Consider the following 27,597-nt stretch of genomic DNA (forward strand, 5'->3'; position numbering starts at 1 on the left):
GCATTTATGTAGCATGTGTCAGCATTTCATCTGCACCTGAGACATTCTGTAGTTCCTGGGCCAGGGATCAAACCCATGCCACAGCAGTGACAATGGCGGATCCTTAAACTGCTGAACCACCAGGGAACTCTGAGAACTTTTTTCCTTTGTAAGGCTGAATAATATTTCATTGCTAGTATGTGCCACATTTATTTCATCCATTTATCCACTGATGAACACTTTTGGGTGCTTCCACTTTTTGGCTACTGTTAATAATGCTGCTATGAACATGGGTGTACAAATATCTGAGGCTCTGCTTTCAATATTTTGGGGCATATATCCAAGAGATTGCTTTTTGATCTTATTGCTGGATCATATGGTAACTTTAATTTTTAGAGAAACCACCATACTGTTTTCCATAGTGGCTGCATCATTTTATATTCCTACCACCAATGCACTAGGGTTCTAAGTTCTAATTTCTTCACATCTTTGCCAACACTTGCTATTTTCTGTGTAAAATTTTTTTCTTTTTATTTTTTTAAGGGAGGCACCTGTGGCAAATGGAAGTTCTCGGGCTAGGGGTCAAATTGGAGCTGCAGCTGCCAGCCTATGCCACAGCCACAGCAATGCCAGGTCTGAGACACATCTGTGAGCTATGCTGCAGCTTGCGGCAACCCCAGATCTTAAACTGTTGACCGAGGCCAGGGATCAAACCTGAATCTTCATGGATACTAGTTGTGTTCTTAACCCACTGAGCCACAATGAGAACTCTGAAAATTTCTGAAAATTTTTGTGTAATGGTCATTGTTCTGAGTGTGAAGTGTTATCTCATTGTGGTTTTGATTTGCATTTTCCTAATCATTAGTGATATTGAATATCTTCCCATATGCTTATGGTCATTTGTGTATTCTCTCTGGAGAAATGTCTCTTTGAGTTATTTGCCCATTTTTTATTTGGGTTGGTTTTTTTCTTGTTGTTGAGTAATAGGGGTTCTTTACATATTCTGGATATTAACCCCTTATCAGATATATGGTTTGCAAATATTTTCTCCCATTCTGTGGGTTGCCTTTTCATTCTGCTGATAGTGTCTTTGATGCACAAAAGTTTTTCATTTTGATGAAATCCACTATACTTCTTTTGTTGACTGTGTTTTTGGTGTCATAGCTATACTTTAGGTTTTTAAAATGATTTTTTTTCTATTCGAATATCGGAGCCAAAATTCTCTCCATTTTTCAGTTGGAGAGATTATTCAAAGAAACTGATGGGCTTATTCCATCCTGTTTGCTGTGCAAAACAAGGCAGGTACTTTGGAGAAAATCTCTGGAGTAATCTTCAGGGACCCTATAGTTTCATCACCCCCCCCCCAAAGTGAAAAAGTGCGTTTTCATCTTTTTCTTTGCCAGTCATGGACAAGTTTCCCCCTAATGTTCAAAACAGAAAGCTTTTGGAATAGAGAGTCTGTGAAATATTTTAGAATGTATTCATTTCTGGGCACTGCCTTTACTAGAGCAGAGAGTTCCCTGTTTACAATGAATCAATGGGCTGGTGACACCCTGTTACCAAGTCTTCAGGAGTGGAAATCTGAAAAGCTGTGACCACTGCCCAGCCAGAACTGTACTGCTTTTGGTGCGCTAGCAAGCGCACAAGTCTTCTTTTATTTCTTCATTGAAGGAAGTTCCTCCACACTTCCCTCCTCCTGCTCCCCTGCACCCCAACTCCACTCACCACTTAGCTTTTGTAGTAAAGCACCAAAACAATGGGTCTGCTTAGGAGAGTTTCTGAAAGGAATGATAAACACAGTGAAGCAACATGATGAGCCACAATGAAAAGCACTCATTATGAAGCCGCTCAACAGCCCAGCCTCCTTTCCTAGTAAAACTGGCGTCAACCTGGTCTTTTCAGGGGCTGTGGGTGGGAGGAAGACTTTTCTAACCAAGGGGAGTGTGGTGGGTCTGTTCGTCTCTCTCTTCTTGAAGTCTAGCAGTTATAATCCTGCTCCGAATTCTTCAGGGAGAGCATCTAATGGTGACTGCGGATTCAGCGACAGCTCTTCCCGGGTGACAGTGAGCACGATTCCTTGTGCCCCTTTGAGCATCAACAAGCGCACTTGGAAACTTCGAGCCCCAGGACGTTCGCGCCCCTCTTTGATCCTCTTACCGTCCGTGCCCAGAGCCGTTTGGGGACGGGAAGAGCTAACTTTGTGCCCCCATGACGCTGCTGCTCCTAGTCCTCTCCACACTCTAGGTAGTCTGGAGTCTAGAAACAAGCCCAGCGGCAGCATGTTCTGCCCACCCCGAGGGTGAGCGCTGACTACCCTGGAAGACGCTTTCCTCCGACGTCGCCCCGCTTCTGGTCTAAAGCTAAAAAGAGGGAGCCTGGGGAGACCCGGCGAGCTGCGGCGGGGCAGGGGCGGATGCCGACCTGCGGGCGGGCGCGCGCGGGAGGGCGCGAGGGGGGCGTGGGCGCGGCGGCTCGCGCGCCCCGGCGGCCGGGCCAGGGGGAGGGGCGCTGGCGGGAGCGGCGCCTCCCGCCCGGGGTGAGCGGCGCGCGCGGCGGCCCAGCGGCACAGAGCGCGGAGCGGGAAGGGAGGGCTGGAGCGCAGACGGCCGACGCGCGGGGGCTGCCATGGGCGCGCACTGACCCGCTGCTCAGCGCGAACTTCCTTGGCGGCGCGGAGCTCCCCGGCTGGCGGTGCGTCTCCTCCGTCACCATGAAAGGTAGGGCGGGCTCCTGGGCGCGAGGAAAGCGACAGAGGTGCATCCTGCGCGGACTTTCTCTGCGCGTTGTCCTGGGGGAGACCCGGCGCCCATTTTGTGAGCGCACCCTTGGGGCGCCCCTGGCCCCTAGCTCGGGAGTTGGGTACCGACGGAGACCTAGAGGTTGGGGTTTTGAAGCGTGCAAGTATTCCCTTCTGCATAGTGTCTGCAAAGTAGTTTGAAGCCCCAAGTCATTGTTTACGGATTCCAGTTCCCAACTTTTTATTGAAAAAATATGCCCAGGAGAGTGGCGGCATCATCATGCACCTCCCCACCCCCCCCACCCCGCGCCAGTCCGTTCTCGGCTCTGCAGCCCTACCGGCTCTCTTCAGGGTCCTCTCTCCTCCCCGCTGTTCCCGTTTCCCTAACCCAGAAGTGAACGGGCTGCCGGCCGGGTGTTTTTTCTGGGACTCGGGGATGTTCTCGGTGCGCCCTCCCCACATCTGGCAATGATTAGGTGCCCGCGGAGTTCATCTGACTCGGGGAGTGAGTTTGGCATCTTTCGCCATCAGAACCACTGACTGGAAAATAACGCCCTCGGTTCCGCGTCCTTTCCATGTGCCGCCTCCGAGTTGTGCCCACGTGTGTTCAGGGGTGACAGAGTCACCTCGTTAATCGTCGCCCGGGCGGTGTCCTCTGCAGGTCGGTTTTGGGGACGTGTCAGATGTTATCGTACCTTTAAACGCAATCGCGAGGAGAAGGGCTTCGCAGGGCCGCCGTCTAAACGTAAAAACACGAAGATTTTTCAGCAGAATCCAGATTTATATGCGAGATAAATCATCACAGCAGAGGCATCCAAGGGGATCGTTTGGGGATGGTCCGGCGAGGTGTTTACACAAGACTGGAGTCCTGGTCTTGGGCTAGGGTAACAATTTTCAGTCCCCGCGCTGGACGGGAGTGAGGGGGCTGGGTGCTAAATGCCATCTGACCGCAGGGACTGAGTTTCAAGCCACCAGAGACCAAGCGATGCGGACCGCTTTGACTTGCAAGCGTTGCGCCCCAGGAGCCTCGCAGACTTGGAGAGTAACTTTTGGCTCTGGGTTCCTCTGGAAGGCAGTTCACGCTAAACACTCCGGAGCGATAATGTCTTACCAATTAGTTCTCCTTTCAAGGGAGTCCTGTGTCCTCCTCTGGAGACCCTGAGAAGGTGGAAAGGGGCCCACCCGAGGGCTAGAGAAACAAAAGACGTGATGTACACTCTGGCTCAAGAATTGCAAACACCTTGGCTTGTGTTCCTTCTTTCTCCACCTCAGTTTCTCTTTGCTCATTTACATTCTAGGAAACTCTCACACTTTCTTTGGTTAGCGCTGATTGAAGGATCCTCCCAGAAAGGAAAGTGTTCCTGTGGCTAAACATTACTCTGGGGCTCAGTTACTATCATTTTTAGCCAGAAGTTAATCTTCTCATTGCTGGTTACTGTGGCCAGTAGATTTTTGAACTCTTAGCAAGATAAGCCAGCTACTCATTTCATCAGCTCCCATGTGGATTCCTAAACCTTGAAAATCTTGTTATGCTTTTGACTGGGTCAATGACTGTTATTGCATTTTGGGGTATTTTTCACTGTTAATTCAAATCTGCAATGGAAAAACACCTACAAGTCTAAACATAGTTTTTTGTGAAATTTACACTGCATTCTGGACCAGCTTGCAGACCTCCTGGAGAAGGCTCACTGCTTACCCGCTCTGATCTGGGCACTGTGGAAAAGACCCCACTTACCTTCTGCCTCAGTGGGACAGAGGTCTGAGGGACTGGTGAGCCCCGGGGTAGACTAGTCACTTTGAAGCCTCTTTTAAAACAAAATATTCTGTAAGAGGTTTGCTTATCAACTCTTGCTGTATAATTTGCACTTATTTGTCTGGTTGGTGAAGTGGGGAAGAAAGAAGAGAGTAAGAATTTTTAGTACCTACTTAGTGCCAGCTGCTGTGCTCTACAAGCAATCTCTCCATGAATCCTCTTAACCACTCTAGGAGGTAGGTGTTTTAATCCCTACATGATAGATGTGGAAACCTGGAATCTAGAAGAAATAGGCACCAGCAAGGAGGAGGGTGGTAGGTGTCCAAAGACAAGCTTTGCCAGTTTCCCAGTGAGGCTTGGAGAGGACCTAGGACAATAGATATGATAACCTCTGGACTAGTAGATAAGCGAATCTGAGAGTTAAGTTGCCGAGTAATTCAAAGTTGGTGCAGCAGCCAGGAAGGGGTGGAACCAAGAAATCGGACACAAGGCTTCTGAAGCCAAGCAAAGTGTGTTTTAGCCAAAAAGGAAAGCTGCCTTTACCAAGCAGAATTATTTTGACAATTTTCTATAGGTAACCAATGCAGGGTTTTCCTTGGGTTTGTGATTATGTCGTATAGCTATTAACTCACTCTGTTTAAGAAAGGCAATGTTTGGAGTTCCATCTGTGGTGCAGTGGGTTAAGAATCCAACTGCAGGAGTTCCTTTTGTGGCACAGTGGAAACAAACCTGACTAAGGTCAGTGAGGACGCAGGTGTGATCCCTGGCCTCACTCAATGGGTTAAGGATCTGGCATTGCCATGAGCTGTGGTGTAGGTTGGCAGACGAAGGTCGGATCTGGTGTTGCTGTGGTTGTGGTGTAGGCCAGAAGCTACAGCTCCGGCTTGACCCTAGCCTGGGAACCTCCATATGCCGAGGGTTCGCCCCCCCCCCTCCCCCAAAGAATCTGACTGTAGTGGTTCTGGTCACTGCTAAGGCCCAGGTTAGATCCCTGGCCTGGGAACTTCCATATGCTGCAGGTGTGCCCATAAAAAACAAACAAACACCAGTGTTCATTAGAATTTGATTTCCCTAAATGATAAAAGTCAGTGACAAGTTTTAACCTAAAACATTCTTTAGCCAAATAGAAAATTAGTGGATACCTTAGAAGTTTTTTTTTTTTTTTTTTTTTGCCAAAGCAAAAATGTAGCTACTATGTGAGTCAGATGCCTTTTCAAGATACCTACTTCACTTTCTAGTTCTGATGTTTAAAGGTGGGATACAGCCTTTGTAAAACCCCAGGCCCTTGGAGTCTAATTCCAGGTCTGCCATGGGCCACAGCGCCACCTATCTGTTGCATTCAGCAAATATGTCTCTTCTATTTCTCCCATCTCTGGAGTCACAAGTACCAAATAATGACATCATTATATATTTTCCAGAAGAAAATTACTTGCTTCATTGCCGCAACACTTGAAGTCTTGCAAACTGCTTAAAACATGAAGTTGGTTTTAATTTATTTCCAGTTACATTTTCAATTAGCTGTACTGCACCATAAATCTCATGGTGTTGGATAAATATTCACATTCTTTATGGAGGAATCTGACTCCTCTAGAGTTAGGTGTGTCATTACGAAATCACATTTCTGGTTCTGAAAGTTGAGAATGTTGGTGAGTTTTAATGCAACAGCACTCGTTGCCTAAGAGACATCTGAAAACAACCACCAGCACACGAGACCACGGGGGTTCAAAGCACTGTTCTAATTTAATAGAGGAAGAAAGTTGGTGCCATCAAAACATAGCATCTAGCTGCTTATTTTTGTGCTTTTGTATGTGAAATTTCTGAAATGCTGCTTGGCAATAATACTTTTTTCTCTCTCTTTTTGTCTTTTTAGGGCTGCACCAGAGGCATATGGAAGTTCCCAGGCTAGGGGTCTAATCGGAGCTGTTGCCGCCAGCCTACGCCACAGGTCACAGCAACACCGGATCCTTAACCCACTGAGCGAGGCCAGGTATCACACCCGCAACCTCATGGTTCCTAGTCGGATTCGTTTCTGCTGTGCCACGATGGGAACTCCCTGGCAATAATACTTTAAAAAATGCACTAGTAAGCAGTATATTTCTCCAACTGCCTGTGGTTTTCCCAGATCCATGGTCTCCTTGCTTTCCTGGTATCTCTCTGAGATGTCTTGTCCTTAATTGGGATAAGGGAACAAGCACCTAAGGGCTGACTGCATTTAACATGGAAGGAATCATGTTTTCTGCAGGGAAGTAGAAACAAAGTGAAGGCTTTTTCCTTTCACCCGATTGGGAATTGGGCCTGCATTTCCTTGGGAGGACATTTACAATCCAATTACACTTTTGACTTTTTACTAGTTTGAAAATGCTTGACATTCTTAAGCTCAGGTTTAATTATTGCTAAGTATAGATCATCCCCGTGGTCTCCTTTGCAATTTTCCAAGATTGTTCCCATTCCCCCCTCCCCCCACCATGCAGCTCATCCACTGATAACGGTGTGAATGGGAAAAAGCTGTAGCATAACTAGGTGTCTAATTTTCCGAATTAATGCCTATTCTCAGTAAAACATTATTTCAAAACCATTGATGCAGCTGCTGCCAAGGTAAGTTAAATGGCCCTTGAAATATTAGTTTCCAAATGGGAAAAAAAGACATTTAAGTTTTGTGATAGAAAAAGTCTGTTTTCGCCTCGTGTAAACCCAGCACGTGAGTGATCTCTCAGGGGGAAAGTCTGATCCACATGTCTCCCTGTAGTGGAAGAAGAGGGGGTGGGTTGCTGGGAGAGGAGCCCAGAGTGGTGGCAAATTTCAGCCCTCCTGCTTTTAGTGAGTGAATCTGAGTGAAATGGATGAGGCAGTTGGGGGCCAGGGGACAGCGTTCTAGGTTGTTGGGGTAATCAGAGAGTCTACCGTCACCATGGGGTCGGCTCTACCCAGCTGGTCCTGCCCTTTGCATCTTCTGTTCCTCTGCTGTTCCAAGGGCACAGGTTCTCTGAGCTGCTGGAATTCCTGTCTATAGCCTGGGGGCAGGGAACAGGGTCATGAATTGGCAGATAAATGACAGGGATGAGGTGGGTCTATAGCATGGTTTGATCATGAAAAAAACTTCTCAGGCATGACTGATGGACCGATTAATCTCCCCACTTAATATTTTCCCTTTTAATGATGTTAATATTTATTGATCATTGGCCATGCCAGACATTTTTTTCCTTCTTCATTGTACAGATAAGAAAGCTTAGGCTCAGAGAGTTTGCGTTACTTTTTTTTTTTGGTTGTTTCCCAGGCTATAAGTCAAATTAGAGTTGTAGTTGTCAGCCTATGCCATAGCCACAGCAATGCAGGATCCAAGTTGCATCTTCCATCTACACCATGGGTATAGCTCACGGCAATGCTGGATCTTTAACCCACTGAGCGAGGTCAGGGATTGAACCCAAGTCCTCATGGATATTAGTCAGATTCATTACTGCTGAGCCACAACAGGAACTCTTGAAATAGAGTTACTTGTCTAAGGGCATCCAGCTAGCCAGTAGGGAAATGAATATTTAAATTAGACAGACTGATTCCAGAATCCACGTTTTATCTCTAAGATTCCCTCTTAGCCACACTCTCATGTTTCATTCAGTAAACACGTCTTTGTTAAGCACCTACTGTGTGCCACCTTCCACCAGATACTGAGTGAGCAGGGTGCAGAAGGTCCTACTGTCTGGGCTTGGACCTCAATAGCCTGGCATCAAAGGTTGAAGAAATTGCTGTGCCCTTCTGCTGCCAGAGGCATCTCTAGGCTGGAGCTCCTGCAGAGATGAGGCAGATTCCGGGGTGGCTGCCATGTGTAGAATTTATCTGCTGGGAGGTTTTCTTGTGACTGATTGAATGAGTGTGAACGGCCAATTGAAGCCATAAATTCTGAAAATGGTCCCTGCACTGTCTTGCCCACAGGTTTGCTGTGAGACAAAAAAACATGGTCAGATGTGCCATTTTCAAGAACAGACTGTAACCACTAGTAGGTGATCAGTAATAATAATAATAATGATAAATAAACATCTTAAACAAGGGGTAGGGAGGTCCTAACGTTCTTCATAGAGAGTATCTCAGTCTTTACTGCTGATAACACAGTTTCTAACCACACAAACCATCCAAAGCTTGTGGGAAGTAACTTTTCTATCAAGCAGAGATTTGGTTTTTATTTAAGTGAGTGATGTTTGAAGGGCCCAAACCAATGGTTTGTTTTGTTTTGTTTTGTTTTGTTTTAACGGCTGCACCAGTGGCACATGGAAGTTCCTGGGCCAGGGACTGAATCTGCAACTCTGCAGCAACCTGCTGCTGCTGTCAGATTCTTAACCCACTGTGCCACAGTCGGAACTCCCCAATATATTATCTTTAACAGATCCTGCTGATTGCTTAAGGAAGTTTTGTAATTATATAGCAGTGAAAGGCAATGTAAGCAGAAATTAGTAATCCCAATTTAAAATTCCAAAGAGATCCTAGGAAATTTCTTAACCCTTGAATTTATTACAAATATTCAGTCAATACTCTTGAAAAATATAAAGGATATGTATTTTTCAACATGGGAGAACGTTTAAAAATTAATTTATTTGGAGTTCCCGTCATGGCTCAGTGGAAACGAATCTGACTGGCATCCATTAGGACGCAGGTTCGATCTCTGACCTTGCTCAGTGAGTTAAGGATCCGGCATTGCTATAAGCTGTGGTGTAGGTCGCAGACACAGCTTGGATCTGGTGGTGTTGTGGCTGTGGTGTAGGCCAGTGGCTACAGCTCCGATGGTTGACCCCTAGCCTGGGAACCTCCATATGCCACAGATGCTGCCCTAAAAAGACAAAAAAAAATTATTTATTGGACTTGGGTATATTAACTATGCCTCCCTTATGCTTCCTGAGCCATTAGGGACTGTAAGTCAGTATCACATGAAGTCATATGCACTTGCCTAAGAGGTTGGACCTTTGACACTATGTGACAAAACTAACTTTATATTGGTATGTGGAAATATCTGTACTTCTTTGGGCATAAGTCACTTTCTTGTGACATAAAGATGTTTGGAAACTAGCTGATATTTATATGACATTTTATTACTCAAAGGCAAAATTGCCCTAATTCATAATTGATAATACATATTTTAAAATACTACCATTTCAGAAAATGTAATTACATGTAGTGTTCCCAGTGAACCTGATGGTTCTAGTGTGGTGATGAGGATTGTGGGATCTGAAATGAGAGGGCCTGGTGACTGCATGCAAACAATTTAGCTCCCTGGAGCCCCCAGTTTCCTTATCTGTCAAATGGGGGATGATAATGGCATCTGAGGGGGTCCATTAAAATTTTTTGTTTGTTTGTTTTATTTTCATTTTGTTGATTTATTCTAAAGATAAAATAGATTAGTAGAGCTCCATTGTGGTTTTTTTTTTTTTTTTGGTCTTTCTAGGGCCACACCTGCGGCATATGGATATTCCCAGGCTAGGGGTCAAATCAGAGCTGCAGCTGCCAGCTTACACCACAGCCACAGTAATGCCAGATCCGAGTTGAGTGTGTGACCTACACCAGAGCTGACAGCAGTGCCAGATCCTTAACCTACTGAGCAAGGCCAGGGATTGAACCTGAGTTCTCATGGATTCTAGTTGGGTTCCCAACCCACTGAGCCACGATGGGAACTACAAGCTCTATTGTTTAGAATGGTATCTAGCACTTAAAGAGAATGCAAGACATATTGGTCTTTGGAATACCATGTAATTATCACCTGCTGCTTTTTCCAGGCAGCAACGGAATTGCCAATTATAAGCCAGTTATGTTAAGCTAATCAAGTGATAGAGTTTCTACTGTGAAGAAGAAAGTTCAGTTTTGACTTGAAAGTAATTTTCAAATCACAGATGTGTGTTAGGGTGGGTGACCTTAGGGGCAGGAGGATGCTGTGCTCTGTATGGGAAACAGTGTTGCAGTTGGCCCATCTCCGGCTATCATCACTTGCGTTATTGTCATTGTCATGCAGTCAGAAATCAGCCCTACTAAAAGGGCATGGACCATATGTATAGTGATGTTTGTAACTATAGTGGGAATGGTACCGTTTTCTCACCTGTTACGATAGTGGTAGGAAATTGGTAAATATGTGCAAATACATTTAATTTACCTCGGAGCACTAATTTTCCAAGAGCACTAGTATTCAGGTGCCTACTGATGGTGAACATCACATTTTCAAAGATCTATATTTCAAATCCACGGTCCAGGTTTATCCAGTAAGGATGTGACATCAAAGAATCAAAACAACCCCCTTGCTGTACAGTGGGAAAATAAAAAAAAAAAAAAAAGAAAACATAAAACAAATTCGTCTCTAAATAATTAGGACAGATGTATTGTATTTGTGCTTTTTTAAAGCATGTGACATCATGTCTCCTTCATTAGTAGTATTCCTTTCTATTAAGCTGTCATATTTCTATTTTATTTATTATTTAAAATTGGGCCACCAAGTCCTAGCCAGCTTTCATTTGTCCTTTATGTAGTATATTATTTAAATGTATTCAAATATTCTTTATATTAAATATAGTCAGATATTCTTTGTTTAGTGTATTATTGAAACATAGTCAAATATTTAGTATGTATATAGCCTCTGTCCTCAAGATGCTTGAGGTCTGATGGGCAGAGTAGGACTTATGCAGCATACCTGGGATCCAAGGTAGAAGACGGCAAGCGCCTTGTTTGAGGTTCAGATAAATGCTGCTGGATGACAGGAGGAGAGGGCTGAAAACAGGGATGTTTTCCTTTTCGGGGGAGGCTCAAGCTGATTCACTCTCTCAAATTATGTTTCCTATTTCAGATTACATTACTCTAACAGTAATCAGAGGCAAATGGTGTCAGGGCCACCCTGAAATCTTCAAGTAAGGACATTTCAGTGTGGGAGGTGAGAAAACATAAAATTCAAAGTTTTCTCAAACTTTGTCTCCTAAGCTCAGTCTGGGTCCATCCTTTGTACCTAATTACAGTCTATTACTTTGGTCTAATTGTTTGGATAACCTAAATAGAAAGTTAAATGATTTCAGAACAAAGCAGATATATCTGTTTTTGTTTTGCTTTTAAACAACGACCACTTATTTTTTCCGCATGCCTCCAGAGTAATGGACGGCATTCGTTTTCTTGCCAAATGACCCATGCATTTGATGCCTTATAAAATGTGGGTGAGGGACTCAGGTCCTCATCCTGGCTCTGCCTGACCATCCTGATGAGTTGAGCAGGTCCCTCATGAAAGAAAGGGAGGCCTATCACCTCCCCTGTAGTTCCCCGTGAAGGAGAGATGGGACAGGGTCAGTGTTTTGAGTCTCATATTTATTTCCTTTTAAGTTGTTGAAGTGGGCTGCTGGAGGAAATCTTGTTTCGCCCCCCACTACCAATTTAGAAGTAAAAGTTACCAGAAAATCTCTTCAATTTTGTGGAACTGTAAAGGAAGAAAGCAACTATCGGCTGTTTTGTTATAAGCATCAGAATTACAAGTTGTGCCAGACATTGGAGACATTTTATGTCTTTCCAATTTTAACATTAAAAAAATCCCCAGAGTTTCTGTCCTGGCACAGCATGAATGAATCTGACTAGTAACCATGAGGTTGCAGGTTCGATCCCTGGCCTCAATCAGTGGATTAAGGATCTGGCATTGCCGTGAGCTGTGGTGTAGGTCGCAGACGTGGCTCAGATCCTGCATTGCTGTGGCTGTGGCGTAGGCCAGCAGCTGTAGCTCCAATTTGATCCCTAGCCTGGGAACCTCCGCATGCCATGGGTGTGGCCCTAAAAAGAAAAAGAAAAAAAAATCCTCAAACCTATATACTATTGAACCAAAAAGTGATCCTATTGCTGTGAAGTGTAAAATTCAGAAAGCAGCTGAGTCATCAAAAAAAGTCTCTTGTAATATTTGGAATAATCTATTTACATATAGAGTATTTAAATATAGAGTATTTAAATCCCTGCAAACTCCTTTATCCATTTGGGGTGGGGTCTAGGGAGACCTGGAAGCAGCTGAATGGAAGGCAGATCTGATTACCCCACGGACATGATCTTGACACTTTCTTATACTGAACTGAGCTCATTCACTTCAGGAGACAACAACTGTGGCCCAGAAATGCCCCTGGGGCAAAAGCAAACTATACAGGGGGCCACATCATGCTTTATATCATAAAGCTATAAAACCAAGGTGGATATTATCACTATGGATCCTAGGGTTAAATCAAAGTTAAAGAATGTCTGTCTTCAGTTTCTGTAGCCCAAAGACATAAAGATAACTCTTCAATATCATATAAGATACTTCAGTGCTGGTTAGCTGCAGTCTGCATGGAACTCAGGAATGGTGCTCACCAGCTGCTTCGGAAGCAGTGAAATATTTGAACAACCTGTGGGCCTGCACTGTTTTGTTCTGACAGTGACTCTACAAGACGGGACAGGGTGTACGGCCGCACTGAGCCCAGCTTGGAAGGGAAGAATTCAGCCTCGCCTCTGTCCACGGTCCTTCATTCAGCCTGGCTTCTAAAAAAGGCCTGAACTTGTTCTATTCAATTTGGTGTCTGCTGGAACCCACTTTGTGCCAGATAGTGAAGGTGGTGAGTCCACACTTTCTCCGCTGTTGCTTCAGATTGATCTCTGTGCTCCCACCCTTTGGAGCAAGGGACCTTCCTGGTCGTCAGCGTCTGTTGGACGTCTCCTTGACTTGTATCTTCCCTTCCCATTCCCTTGTTTTGTTTGCTTGACTTTAGTTATTTTTATCAAAGTTAGAGATGCACATAGTTTAAAGCATCAAAGGATATCGCATTTATTATGAAAACCAGCAGTTTCCTGCCCAGCGCATTCATTTCATCATTTTCCAGTCCCCAGTGGCAACCTCCTGAGGACATTTTTTGCATTTTCTTTCAGCATTGACTTTTCTTTCACTTATCTACTGATGCCTCTAACACACCATCTGCAAACCCTGTAACTTCAAACAACAGCGTGTATTTGTTCACAGTTCTGCCGTGATGGGCGGGGATGGCTGGTCTCTGCTTCACGAGGTGTTGGCTGGGCTGGAGGATCAGCAGGGTGGCTGTAGTAACCAAGGGTTGGCTAGTCCTCAGCTTCCCTTTGGGGTCCCTTATGCTCCAGGGAGCCTCTCTCACCAAGTGGCCTCTGGTCCTGCAGGGATGTGGGACATTTCCCACTGTAACTGGCCACCAAGGCTAAAATCAGAAGCTGAAAGGCCGCTAAGACCCAGGTCCTGAGGTCACTCACTGCTACTTCTGGCAAATTCCATTGGCCACAGCAAGTCACAGTCCTCCCAGATCCAAGAGAGCAGAAATGACTTGCACGAGGAGGGATGGGAAGAATTGTTGGTAGCTCTTAATGCAGATGAGCTACTATGGCCCCATGTCCTTAAGTGACATGCTTATGGCACTCTTCATTTTCCTCATTTGTAGCCGATGAGGACTTTGTTCTTTTATCCTTCACCTGCATCTGACAACCATCATGGGCACCTCCTGTTGCTCGCCCCCACCCCTCATCATCCCAGGATAGTTATAGCAAAATCTGGACTAGATCGATATTCAGCGTTTATGTTATTGAGATGATGTAAATGCTATTCACAGCTGACTTATATTTCTTTCTTGCATAACTTCTGTTTCCTCTTGAGTTAATAATCCTTTAGTTATTTTGTCTATCTTCCCACGTATGGGGCCACCCCCACAGTTTCTTCTACTGCCCTCAATCTCTGCAGTGTGTTCATTAGTAGGTATTATCTCATTTTCACCTTCTTGAAGAAATCATTCCTGGAGCCTTCTGACCTGCTCAGGGTTAGGATTGGGGTTCGGCTGGAGTGTACACATGTGCGTGTGTGCATGCACGTGCACACACATATCTTTCTGGGTTTGTTTCTTTTTTTAAAAATTTATTTTTGTTTAACTTTTTTTTTTGTCTTTACCTTTTTGCCTTTTTCTAGGGCCGCACTCTCGACATATGGAGGTTCCCAGGCTAGGGGTCGAATCGGAGTTGTAGCTACCAGCCTACACCACAGCCACAGCAACTCAGTTTCCGAGCCGCATCTGTAACCCACACCACAGTGCACGGCAACGCCAGATCCTTAACCCACTGAGCAAGGGCAGGGATCGAACCCTCAACCTTATGGTTCCTAGTCGGATTCGTTAATCACTGAGCCACAACAGGAACTCCCCTAACTTTTCTTTTTTTAACAGGACCTGTGGGTTTTTTTTTTTTTTTTTTTTTGCTCTTGAGGGCCACATATGGAAGTTCCCAGACTAGGGGTCCAATCAGAGCTGCAGCCACTGGTCTACACCACAGTCACAGCAATGCAGGATCCAACCGAGTCTAGGACCTCCACCACAGCTCACAGCCATGCTGGATCCTTAACCCACTGAGTGAGGCCAGGGATCGAACTCTCATCCTTATGGATCCTAGTTGGGTTTATTAATCATTGAGCCACGAAGGAAACTCCCTGGGTTTGTTCCTTATTTCAGTGGAATGCTTTCTCCAATAAGTTCTCGTGAAAAGTATGCATAAGAAGTACATTTCTGAGGAATATGTAGGTCTGAAGAGGTCTTTATGGCATCCGTTCATTTAGTTGAGGGATTTCTTTGTTGCAAATAATGTAGCCTTAGAAGGTTTAAAAGTATTTTTTAGTATTTGTTTTTTGGCTGCACCTATGGCACCTGGAAGTGTCTGGATCAAGGTCAAACCCATGCCACAGCAGCAGCCTAAGCCACTGCAGTGACAACACCAGATCCTTAGCCTGCTGTGCCACACGGGAACTCCCTAGGCTTAGAATTTTGAAGTCACTGATCTGCTCTCTCTCTTTTTTTTTTAATTTTTTTTATTATGTATTTTTTTTTTTTTTTGCTTTTTAGGGCCACACCCGCAGCATATGGGGATTCCCAGCCTAGGGGTCTAATCAGAGCTATGGCTGCCAGCCTACACCACAGCCACTGCAATGCAGGATACGAGCCACAACACATCTGCGATCTACACCACAGCTCATGGCAATGCTGGATCCTTAACCCACTGAGCAAGGCCAGGAATTGAACCTGCAAGCTCATGGTTCCTAGTTGGATTGTTTCCACTGCTCTATGACAGGAACTGCTCTCTCTCTCTCTCTTTTTTAATGATTTTTATTTTTTCCATTATAGTGCTCCATCAACTCTCTACTGCACAGCAGAGCGACCCAGTCATCACACATACATTTCTCTTCCCACACCATCTTCCACCATGCTCCATTACAAGTGACCAGACATGGCTCCCAGCACTACTCAGCAGAACCCCACTGCCCATCCACTCCAAAGGCAAAAGTTTGCATCTATTAACCCTAGATTCCCAGTTCAACCCACTCCCCCACCGCCCACAGCAACCATCTCCAAGTCCACAAGCTTTTCCTCTACGGAAAGGTTCATCTGTGTCGCACATTAGACCCCAGACACAAGTGAAATCACATGGTACTTGTCTTTCTCCTTCTGACCCATTTCTCTCAGTATGGGAGTCTCCAGTTCCATCCATGCTGCCACAGACAGCACCATTTTGCTCTCCTTTATGGCTGAGCAGCATTCCATTGTGTATATATACCGCGTCCTCCCAATCCATTCATCTGTTGACAGACACCTAGGCTGTCTCCATGTCTCGGCCACCACGAACAGTGCTGCAATGAACATACAGGTGCATGTGTCCCCCTCAAGGAAAGTTTTGTCCAGGCATATGCCCAAGAGTGGGACCGCTGGGTCGTATGGCAGCTCTATATCCAGCCCTCTGAGGTACCTCCGTACTGCTTTCCACAGTGGCCGCACCAATCCACATGCCCACCATGGTCTGTGCTCTTACAGCTCCAGTTTTGCTGGTGACATCTGTGAAGCCACTCTTTTTTTTTTTGAATTCTTGTAAGTAATCTTTTTATCCCACCCAGAAGCTTTTGGGCTTTCTCTTGGTCCACAGGGTCCTGAGATTTAACCAAGATGTGCATTGCAGGGGATCTTCTTCGTTTCTTTGTGCTGGGAAGGGACGAGCCCTTTCGTTCTGGTGACTCATGTCCTTCAATCTTGGAAAATGCTGTTTATTACTCTGCTGGTTCTTTCCCACTGTTCCTTTTTCCTGGGACACCTCTTATTTGAATATTGGACCCACTGAATTGGTTTCCTAATTCTTTTTCTTCTCTTTATTCTTTTCTATTTATTTGCCCTTTTTCTGCTTTCTGGAATATTTCAACTCTATCTTCCAACTTTTCTATTAAGTTTTCATTTCTGCAGTCATATTTTTAATTTCCAAGAGTTCTTTCTTTTTTTCTCTGATGAAGTTCTCTCTTTGTCTCTTTTTTAATCGTAGCACCTTGTTCTTATTTTACAGATACATTATCTTCTCTTATCTCTATAAGGACATAAATGGTAGGATTGTTTATTTTTACCATCCTGCATAATGTGTATTTCCTCTAATCTTTGTCTATGCCTTTTCATGTTAGAGGCTATGTTGCATGTCTGATATCTGCTCATATATAAGAGCAGAGCATGTAAACATTCATTGTTTTGGGAAACCTCATTGTTTTGTTGGGTTTTGTGAACTGTGACTGTCACCTAGGCTGAAGTGGCTGGGCTGTTCCATTGGAGACCTCCTGGAATCAGAATCATTAGATAGGAGTTCCTGTCATGGTGCAGCAGAAATGAATCCGACTAGTATACATGAGGATGTGGGTTCGAACCCTGGTCTTGCTTAGTGGGTCAGGATCTGGCATTGCTGTGAGCTGTGGTGTAGGTCGCAGATTTGGCTTGGATCCTGTGTTCCTGTGGCTGTGGTGTAGGCCTACAGCTGTAGCTCCAATTGGACTCCTAGCCTGGGAACTTCCATATGCCATGGGTGCAGCCCTTAAAAAAAAGAAAAAAAAAAAGAAGAAAAAAAGAATCATTAGTTAATTTTTCTCTTAACTGGTCAGATTTCCCAGGAAGAACCTTTCCAGTCATTAGCCTGGAGGGTGGAGTGTAGTCTGGTCCACTGGGTGGGCCAAGAGGGCTGAGTGTCTGGACATTCAGTTGGAAATTTTCCCCTGATTCCATTACAATTCCCCTCCTCTCAGCTGTTGCTCCTGTCCTCTGGAGAAGGACACCATTTGCATCCTTTTGTTTTAACTTCTGTGAGTTATAAACCTTCCATCTTTTGCTATGGTTAGGGAGGGACCGTCACCCAGCTCTATGAAGGACCAGGAAGGTCCAGCTGCTTTATTTATTTATTTTTAACTTATTTTTAAAATTTTATTGCTGCACCTGTGACATATAGAAGTTCCCAGGCCAGGGATTGAATACAGTAAGCCACAGCTGTGACCTGTGCTGCAGCTGTGGCAACGCTGGATCCTTTAACCCACTGTGCCAGGCCAGGAATCCAACCTGTATCTTTGTAGCAACCTGAGCAGTTGGGTTCTTAACCCATTGTGCCACATCAGGAACTCTCAACTACTTTATTTTTCATATACCACACAAATCACCTATTTAAAATGTGCAATTCAGTGTGTATATATATATACACTCCCACACACAGGGTTTGCAACCATCGTTACAGTTTTAAAACATTTTTATCACTCCCCCCCAAAATCCATACCCACTAGCAATTACTCCCCATTTTCCCTCAAAAGCTCCAGCCGTAGGCTTGAATCTGCTTTCTGAGTATGAATTTGCCATATGCAGACATTTCATGTGAATGGAATCATACAAGATGTGGCCTTTTATTACTGGCTTCTTTCACTAGCATAATATTTTCAAAGTTCATTCTTGTTGTAGTATGGATCAGTACTTCATTCCTTTTTATTGCTGAATAATAGTAAATTCATATTTTGCTTATCCACTCATCAATTCATGGACATTTGGGTTGTTTCCGCTTTTTTTTTTTTTTTTTTTTACTATTATGGATGATGCTGCTATAAGCATTCATGTCCAAGTTTTTGTGTGGACATATGTTTTCATTTCTCTTGGGTAGATACCTAGGAGTAGAATTGCTGGATCACATGGTATCTCTATGTTGAAACTTTCGAGCAGCTGCCAGACACTCTTCCACCATGGCCGCACCATTATGCAGTCCCATCAACAGCATCTGAGGGTTCTAATTTCTCCATATCCTTGCCAACATTTAGCATCTATCTTTCTGATTATAGCAATTGCTTCTTAAACACATGTTCAACAAGTCCTCCTCTTTTAGCCTCACTTGTAGCCTCCTTCCAAAGTGGCCTATGTCCCAAATTCCTGGGCCTTTTCAGGATTCTCGAGTCACTTCCCAGCATTGTCACTTCCCAGCATTTTCTGCTGTTAGCACAGGGTTCAGTTTCCTGAGTGTGTGAGGTCAGCACCTCCCATGGTGTAGACCTTGAGGGTAGTACAGATGTGTGTCTTAGTGTTGCCCTGGCTGCTCACAGGTTGTGGGACCCTGGGTCAAATTGTGTGAATAACTCCTTTGAGCCTCATATTTCTCACCTATAAAACAGAGAACTATAACATATTGGAAGTAACTGACATTTGGTAGATATTGACTGTTAGTTCACTTCTCTTCCCCAGACGTGGACATTCAGAAAGTGAAAGAAGGAGTTCCCCAGTTCTGGTGCAGTGGGTTAAGAATCTGGGTTACTGCAGAGGTGAGGGTTTGATCCCTGGCCTGGCTCAGTGGGCTAAAAGATCTGGTGTTGTGGTGGCGGAGGTGTAGGTTGCAGCTGTGGCTCAGATTCAGTCCCTGGCCTGGGAACTTCTATATACTGCAGGTGTGGCCATTAAAAGAAAAAAAGGAGTTCCTGTTGTGGCTCAGTGGTTAATGAATCCGACCAGGAACCACGAGGTTGTGGGTTCGATCCCTGGTCTTGCTCAGTGGGGTGTAGGTCGCAGACGTGGCTTGGATCCCGAGTTGCTGTGGCTCTGGCGTAGGCCAGCAGCTACAGCTCTGATTGGACCCCTAGCCTGGGAACCTCCATATGTCGTGGGAGCAGCCCTAGAAAAGGCCAAAAAAAAAAAAAAGAAAAGTGAAAGAATTCCTTCAGGAGTTCATCAGCTAGTGGGAGAGACAGACACACATATAACTCTATAATCTGCTTAATTGTCAACAACGACTATTGAGTGCCTACGATGTTTCATAAATGTGATAGTTGGTGGGGGTCCTGTGGGGCAAGTTTCCTGTTTTCCACAGGCTTGCCAACCAAACCAGAATATAAGTCAGGCGGAGGTAACTGCTGTCACACTGATACAAAGGGAATGTAGGGGAAGGAGAGGTAAATTCTAACCATAGAGATATTGCACAATTTGGTCCACAGATTGATTGGAACGCATTAATATGTATGACTCTCAACTCTCCAAGCCAACTAACTAAACTTCACTTGAACTCGTGGTTCTCTGAAATAGTGAAGCTCAAAGAATAAATCAGCAGCAGAATTCTGTCCAGCGTTTCTCTGTCACGAAACCTCTGGCCAGTGTGTCTCTGTGCCAGTTACCAAGGAATGGGAAAAAAATTAATGAAAGAAATAAAAATCGCATTTTGAAATAGGCGAGCAAAAGGCAATGTGGCCCAGGCATTACAACAGAAATGCTGCAGTAAAGCTGTGGCAGCCAAAAAAGTGTGTGCTCGGAGAGTCGTCTCCAGCTAAACACGTTTTGTTATTTAGGGTGTTAAGGTTACTTCTTCCCTGCAGACTAACTCCTGTCAGAAGCAGGGATGACATTATGGCCACTGCAAACCTTAGAGGCCTTATTATATCTTCACAAAATCCTTGCTGGTGGAGGAGTGTAGCCGTTACATGATGTTGATTGTGTCAGAGGCAGATTTTGAAAAGTGGCAAGTTCAGAGTTCCTGTCGTGGCTTAGTGGTAACGAACCCGACTAAGTATCCATGAGGACGCAGGTTCAATCCCTGGCCTTGCTCAGTGGATTAAGGATCCGGAGTTGCCATGAGCTGTGGTGTAGGTGGCAGACATGGCTCGGATCCTGCATTGCTGTGGCAATAGGCCAGTAGCTGTAGCTCCACTTTGACCTTTAGCCTGGGAACTTCTCTATGCCACAGGTGCAGCCCCAAAAAGATAACAACAACAACAGAAAGGAAAAGTGGCGAGTTGCAAAGGTGATGGCATAGTCTCCAGGGAGAATATGCTTAGTTGAGCCCTTCACCTCCGCAGGCCCCAGAAAATCTGGGTTACATTTAGCCTGGATCTGCTCAGTGTGAGGAAGAGGTTTTCAGAACAAAATATAACCTTGCACGTAGTATCAGGCTGTTTGTCCTCCTCAAACCCATCTGTCAACCATGTGGGCCTTGTCAGAGTCTTTGGCCTCTGAAACGTTGAGGCGTTGGAAACAGCTGACCTCTCATCCTCTCTCCTGTGGCCCCTGTAGCCTGATGCGGGTTGTCCACACAGCCACAAGTCCCACCTCTTCCTCAGCTCCTGAGATGCCTCACTCCATTACCAGCTGAATGTCAACTACTTAACTAGGAGAATCTGGCAGGGGGCCCTGGGGAACCTCTGGTGACAGAATACCTGCTAAGTGTTACCTGTTCAACTCCACCCACCTTTTAGGGGTGTGAAAAGTCAACTCTGGAAAATGTTGAGTACAAGAAAGTTGAACAAGTTTCTCCCTTCCTCTCCCTCTCTCAGCACCTCCCAGAGTCTCTAATAGTTCCAAAACCACTCTGAGTTTCCAAGAAAGGGATATGGTATGCAGTGTTTCCCAAACTCTTTTTCCTTCCAAAGAATAATTGTTAAGAAAGATTGATTTTTTTAGGCTTGTGTTTGCAAAGGGGGAAGGGGGAGGGAGTGGGATGAATGAGGAGTTTAGGGTTGGTAGATGCAAACTCTAACATTTATAATGGATAAGTGATGGGATCCTACTGTACAGCACAGGGAACTATGTCCAGTCTCTTGGGTTAGAACATGATGGAAGATCATATGAAAAATGTGTGTGTGTGTGAGAGAGAAAGAGAGAGAGACTGGGTCACTTTGCTGTACAGTAGAAATCGAAGGAACATTGTAAATCAACTATGCTTTAATACATTTTTTTTTAAAAGAGAGACTGCTTTAAGACACTTCTCTAGGATACTTTCCCTGATAATCCCAATAAGACATTCTCTATGTTACTAACCCCAGTGCCTCCTATGATTTGCTCTGTATTTGTAGAGTTGGACAAGGTAAAAATTAGTATTCTTTTAGTAGCTGCTGTAAGAATTGCTCATCTTCTTGGGATGAGGGTTAAGACAAGAAGCAGGGCATCCTCCTGGAGTCCTGTTAGGGACTGCCTGTAAAACCTTTGTGTCCTTGAGCCCCTAATGGGTTTGAGTCGGTTCACTGGGAGGCAGCGCTGAATTGCTTTAATAACAAAAATATGAGGCATCTGAAGTTCCCAGGGAATTTCAGGAAGGAGAGAGGAGTCAGTCAGACTAAATGCTGCATGGGAAAAAGACCAGAGAGGAGAAAGAAAACAAACAAACAAACTAATGGTAGGTCTGCTGAAAAGAAGCTTAGAGAGAGCAGAAATTTTAAAGCTATTTGTTGTTGGGGTCACAGTGTAACTGCTTTTTCCTGTGCACTGTGAAGTCCTCAGTGACGGCTCCTTGGCCCACAACTGGGCATGTCAGCAGATGCTTTTGCAAATGTGGCTCAGGAGTGGATGGTCTGGGGCTGGCAGGGAAGGCTGGCGTATGGATGGATCGTTACCTGTGTTCGTGTCTCATCAACTCCACTAGTCTGGAAGCATTTAGTGAATGAGTGAATAAATGAAAGCATGGGTTTCTATCTTAGCGGCAGATAAGGGTTTCTCTTTAATCCAGACTGGACTAGACCTCTCAGCCACTAATAGAAGAGTTAGGAGTTCCATTGTGTCTCAGTGGGTTAAGGACCTGATATTGTCTCTGTGAGGATATGGTTTGATCCTCGGCTTTGCCCAGTGGATTAAGGATCTGGCCTTGCCGCAAGCTGCAGTGTGGGTTGCAGATGTGACTGGGATCTGGCCTTGCTGTGGCTGTGATATAGCCCGGCAGCTGAAGCTCTGATTCAGCCTCTAACCTGGGAATTTCCATGTGCTGCAGATGCAGAAGTAAAAAGAAAACAGTACAAAACGAAATGAAAAACCAAACAAACAACAAAAAGAGAATTACTTAGGGAAGCAGTAGGGGCTTCATATGTATTTGTTGGATTAACCAATCACCGAGTCAAGGAGAAGGATGCTGTTCTTTCGGTTGTAAGCACATTCTTCCATCTAGAAGGAACTAAAGCTTTAATCCTTGATGTAGGAAGATGATTTGAATTGTGAAAACCTAGTTTTCTAGATTCCAAGAAAGATCTCTTCCCTATTCTCTGAATAAGGAAACAGTGATCAAATACAAATAGACCCACTTCTCCATTTTCTTAGGAGTCTTCATCCTGTAACTCATATTTTCATAGCACTTCATACCAAACTAGTGTGCCAGGGTTCAGCACTTTGTGTGGTATATATCATGCATCTAGGGTTTTTCTCTAATATTTCAAGGTTCGGTTATAGCCAGGTCCTGTGTCCCATTTGGGGGCTGAAAAATATGACCACAGAGGCTATATTTCCCCCCCCTTCCCCCGAATGTCTTTTTTCTTTGAAAGCCTGTCAACTTCTTGAGGGAAGGGACTGAGACTCACTCATTTCTGCTGCCCCACCGCCTGGCAGTCTCTGGTCCATAGTGAATCAGTGCTTATGAACTGAACTGCACATGGGGATGGAGCTGGGTCCTGGTGCAGAGATGGTGACCAGCTCAAGAATAATTGATTAGACAATGGGCAAGACATGGAAGCAACCTAAATGCCCATGGCCAGGAATTCCTGGCGCAGCAGAAAAAAATCCAACTAGGAACTGTGAGGTTGTGGGTTCGATCCATGGCCTCGCTCAGTGAGTTAAGGATCTGGTGTTGCTGTGAGCTCTGGTGTAGGTTGCAGATGTGGCTTGGCTCCTGCGTTGTTGTGGCTGTGGTGTAGGCTGGCAGCTGTAGCCCCAATTCAACCCCTAGCTTGGGAACCTCCATGTGCCACAGGTGTGGCCCTAAAAAGTAAAAAAAAAAAAAAAAAAAAAAAAAGCCCATGGCTAGAGGAATGGATAAAGATGTGATACACACACACACACACACACACACACACACACACACACGCACTCTCACACACACACACTCTCACACACACACACATACACACGCACTCTCACAAACACACACACACAATAGAATACCACTCAGCAACAAAAAAAGAGTGAAATAGTGCCATTTGCAGCAACATGGATGTACTTAGAGATTATCATACTAAGTGAGGTAAGTCAGAAAAAGAAAGGTAAATACCATATGATATCACTTATATGTGGAATCTAAAATATGACACAAATGAATTTATTCATGAAACAGAAACAGATTCATAGACATAGAAAACGGTTACCGAAGGGCAAGGGGGTGGGGAAGGATAAATTACAAGTTTGAGAGGAGCAGATACAAACTACTATATATAAAATAGATAACAAGGGCCTACTGTATTGCACAGGGAACTATATTTAATATCCTGTAATAAACCATAATGGGAAAGAAAAAAAGAAGAACAATTGATTAGGGCTCCTTGCAAAGGCCTGGTTTTGACATCTTATTTCAAAAGTATCATTAAATTGCACAATAAATTGCCAGACCCACGCCTGGTAGAAGTGTCAGCTGAGAAGTTCTTTATCAGTGATAAGGAATTGCGTCATGTCCATGTAAGGAAGGGGATAAGCTTTTGGTAGAAAGCATGGCTGACGTAACATCTCTCTTGTTTCCACAGTGGCCCTACTTTTAGGAATTCCCACAGCAAAGCTGTCTCTGTTTTTTTTTTTTTTTTTTTTTTTTTTTGCTTATTTAGGGTTGAACCTACGGCATATGGAAGTTCCAAGGCTAGGGGTCGAATCAGAGCTACAGCTGCCAGCCTACACCACAGCCACAACATGGGATCTGAGCCACATCTGCAACTTACACCACAGCTCGTGGCAACACCGGATCCTTAACCCATTGAAGAAAGCCAGGGATCGAATCTGCATCCTCATGGATACTGGTCTGGTTTGTTACCCTGAGCCATGCAGGAACTCCCAGCAAAGCTGTCTTTTGAAATGCATTTACTAGGAAACCATCCATGAGCCCCATGTATCCAGTAGAGAGAGTGGGGAAGGATTTAGCTGTCCTTGTAGGAATCATGCCAGACTCCTGAGGTGGTGGAAAAGGTGATCTCAGAGCCTGGCATCAGAAAAGGAGGGCTTTAGGTTCAGTTACATGAAGATAACTTGACCCTTTGGCCAGTTGGTTATTCAGTCATTCATTCACCAAAATTTATTAAGCCCCTGCTCTGTGACAGGCACCATTCTAGGCACATAGGATTCATTCATGAAGCTAGACAGAAACAATTTCTGCTTACATGCTGCATGACCACACACACACACACACACACACACACACACACACACACACACACACACACACGGATGATATCAGCCAATAATAGTAAAATAGGATGGTGTGACCCAGAGTGGCTGGGTGGTGGTCTGGATAGGTATCTCGATGGTATCACACCTCGGCTGAGACCTGAATTAGGAGTCACCTAAGGAACAGGAGGAAGGGCATTCCAGGCAGAGGGTACAGGATCCTGTGCTCTTTCTCAGAAAGAGCAGCCACTGTGAGGAGTGTGGTGGGGGAGGGGAGGGGGGGCGCAGGTGGAGATGGCTGCAGCTAAGTCCAGCACTGACCCTGCACTTCCAGCCTGGCCACAGTTAATGCTCTGTCTCTTCTTTTCCCACAGACGACTTCGCAGAGGAGGAGGAGGTGCATTCCTTCGGTTACAAGCGGTTTGGTGAGTTCTGACAAAGCTCTGTTCCTTCCTTGTGCGCAATCTGGGATGTGGTAATATGACCACGACTGGGCCTCAGACACACACAAATGTGTGTGGCTCAGAGGCCCGATTTTGGTTGGAAATTGAGTTTCTGTATCATAGGTGAAGGATTTCTCACAAAATCTGAGGTAACAGGATGGGAGTTGTGCCCGGGCATGGGGAAGGCTCGGGAGCTTGGGGGTTTCGCCGAGTACGGAACAGATGACTTAACCGTTAAAACACAGTGGGAAAGGTAAACCTGTGGAAATATATGGCACTGCTCTGTGTTGATGCTTAGGAAATATTGCTTCCTTTTTCTCTCAGGCCCTGTGCACATGATGTAGTCAATGCAGTGACGTGAGAGGAAGACTCTTTTCCAACTAGACACAAGTGCTCCATGTGGGCTGAACAGGGGCAGCAGAGATATCTTCATCCTCAGTCCTGGCCCATGAATGTTACTTAATAAGCAGCAAGTGCTTTGCAGATGTGATTAAGTTTAGAGCTTGAGAAGGGGTGGTTATTGTGGTGTCCATACAAGAGGGAGGGAGAGGAAGGTTTGACCACAGAGAGAAGAAGGCCATGTGGCAGTGGAAGCAGAGGTTGGGGTGCTGTGCTCTGCAGTGGAGGAAGGGGCCGCAAGCCAAGGCATCTAGGTGGCCCTGAGAAGCTGAAAAAGGCAAGGAAAAAGAGGTTCTGTTCACAGCACTCCAGTGGGGCTGCAGCCCCTCCAGCATTTTGGTCTCAGCCAACTTCGGCTCCTTTCAGACTTCTGGCCTCTCAAACCATAAGAGGAGAAATCTGGGTTGTTTTAAGCCACTGTGTTTGTGGTGATCTGTCACAGCAGCCACCTGGAACTAATGCCCACTCCTCTGCCCCCTTGGCTGTGGCACACGGGTGCTGTTCTATCTTTGACCAGATCTCTGCTGCCTGGCCTCGAATCTGCCAGTGAAAATATTACAAAGTTCCAAAGACAGATCAAGAGCACTGAGGCTTTTCTGTCCTGTTTGTTTCTGTGCCTTGATGGGGGGGAAATGAAGAAGCATCGAGGAGAAAAGAGTGAGTGAGTGAGTGTGTGTGTGTGTGTGTGTGTGTCTGAGAGAGAAAATATGAAAGAGAGTAAATCTACTTCCCGTTGCCTAAAAAAAAAAAAATCCTGGCGGGACTCTGATTAAAGTTAACATCCCCCAGCTGCTCTGGCTCCCTCATTGCTTTAGCATTTTTCCTTCTGGATGCACACTTCTGCATTTCTTTCTGGGAAAAAAACAAAAACAAAAAGAGGGCTTAAAAGTGGGACTTCAGGGGCATGGAACCCACGGCCCCTCTGTTCATTGGCTGCCAGAGAGGCTTATGTCCAACACGCTCTCCCCTCCCCCACACCACTGTTCTTTAACTGCGTGATTACACGTTTGTGGATTGATACCCTGTGTGGCTCTGCTTTTCCATCGTGGGTTTGCTGAAGGTGGTCGTAGGAGTGAAGAGGAAACCACACAGTATAAAGGAAAGAAAAAACAAAACAAAAATTAAAACACAGAAATAAAGAGGAAGATCAAACTTATAAAAAATAAGGCAGAAGAAATGCCGATGTGCCTATGAGTTGTGGAGATCAGTTGTTTTCAAATCTGTATTTGGAAATCTGTAGCAATGGGAAGAACCAAAAGCAAAGGTTTTGGACCTGCTATAGAGCACAGAGAACCCTACCTGGTATTCCGTGATAATCGTTGTGGCAAGAGCATCTGAAAGAGAAGGGATGTGCGTACGTGTATGACTGAAAAAAAAAAAAAAAAAAAAGAGTGACCTTGAGAGAAATTTTATTCAGAATTTCATGACCCTGGAACTAGCTTGATGGGTGGGGATTTGGTGGAAAACATGAAAACGTAGTAACTTGCTGAGAGAATTTAATTTACGGTGGTGAAGTTATGTGTGCAAACCGCAAACTGATGACTCAGAGGGGAGACAGGGTAACAATGTGCAAAGAGCGCAGAACCAGAGACGAGGAGTAATGCCAAGGAGCATGAGCAGAAGAGGGAGATGACGTTACGATGGAAACTTGGGACTGGGGGCGGGGGTGGGGATTCTCGGGTTCAGCTTTTAGGCACAGTGATGGATATCCAGCATGGGGGCAGAGTAGAATTTGGGGAGTGCAAGAGCCTTTCAGAAGATTTATTAGCCTTTATCAGATAAGGAAGGCGAGACTCAGATTAAGTCCTTGCTCAGGCACGTTAATTGCAGCTGAGGTGGGGATGCTCACTCGCAGGCTAGTGTTCTTTTAAGGAAGATCTGGGAATGAGATTGAGG

At 45.0% G+C, this 27,597-nt stretch overlaps 1 protein-coding gene across 1 annotated transcript in view; it reads left to right on the top strand.

Moving 5' to 3' along the window:
* The first annotated feature begins 2,524 nt into the window (after positions 1–2,524).
* The window catches only part of COLEC12 (collectin subfamily member 12), a 189,351-nt gene continuing 164,278 nt past the window's right edge, over positions 2,525–27,597 (top strand). The window contains exons 1-2 of the mRNA XM_047793871.1: positions 2,525–2,696; positions 25,234–25,284. Coding sequence (XP_047649827.1) covers positions 2,690–2,696; positions 25,234–25,284 — 58 coding nt within the window. The 5' untranslated portion in view covers positions 2,525–2,689. The remainder of the gene's footprint in view (positions 2,697–25,233; positions 25,285–27,597) is intronic.

The sequence above is a fragment of the Phacochoerus africanus genome, chromosome 8 (assembly GCF_016906955.1).
Source record: "Phacochoerus africanus isolate WHEZ1 chromosome 8, ROS_Pafr_v1, whole genome shotgun sequence".
Classification (NCBI taxonomy): Eukaryota; Metazoa; Chordata; class Mammalia; order Artiodactyla; family Suidae; genus Phacochoerus; species Phacochoerus africanus.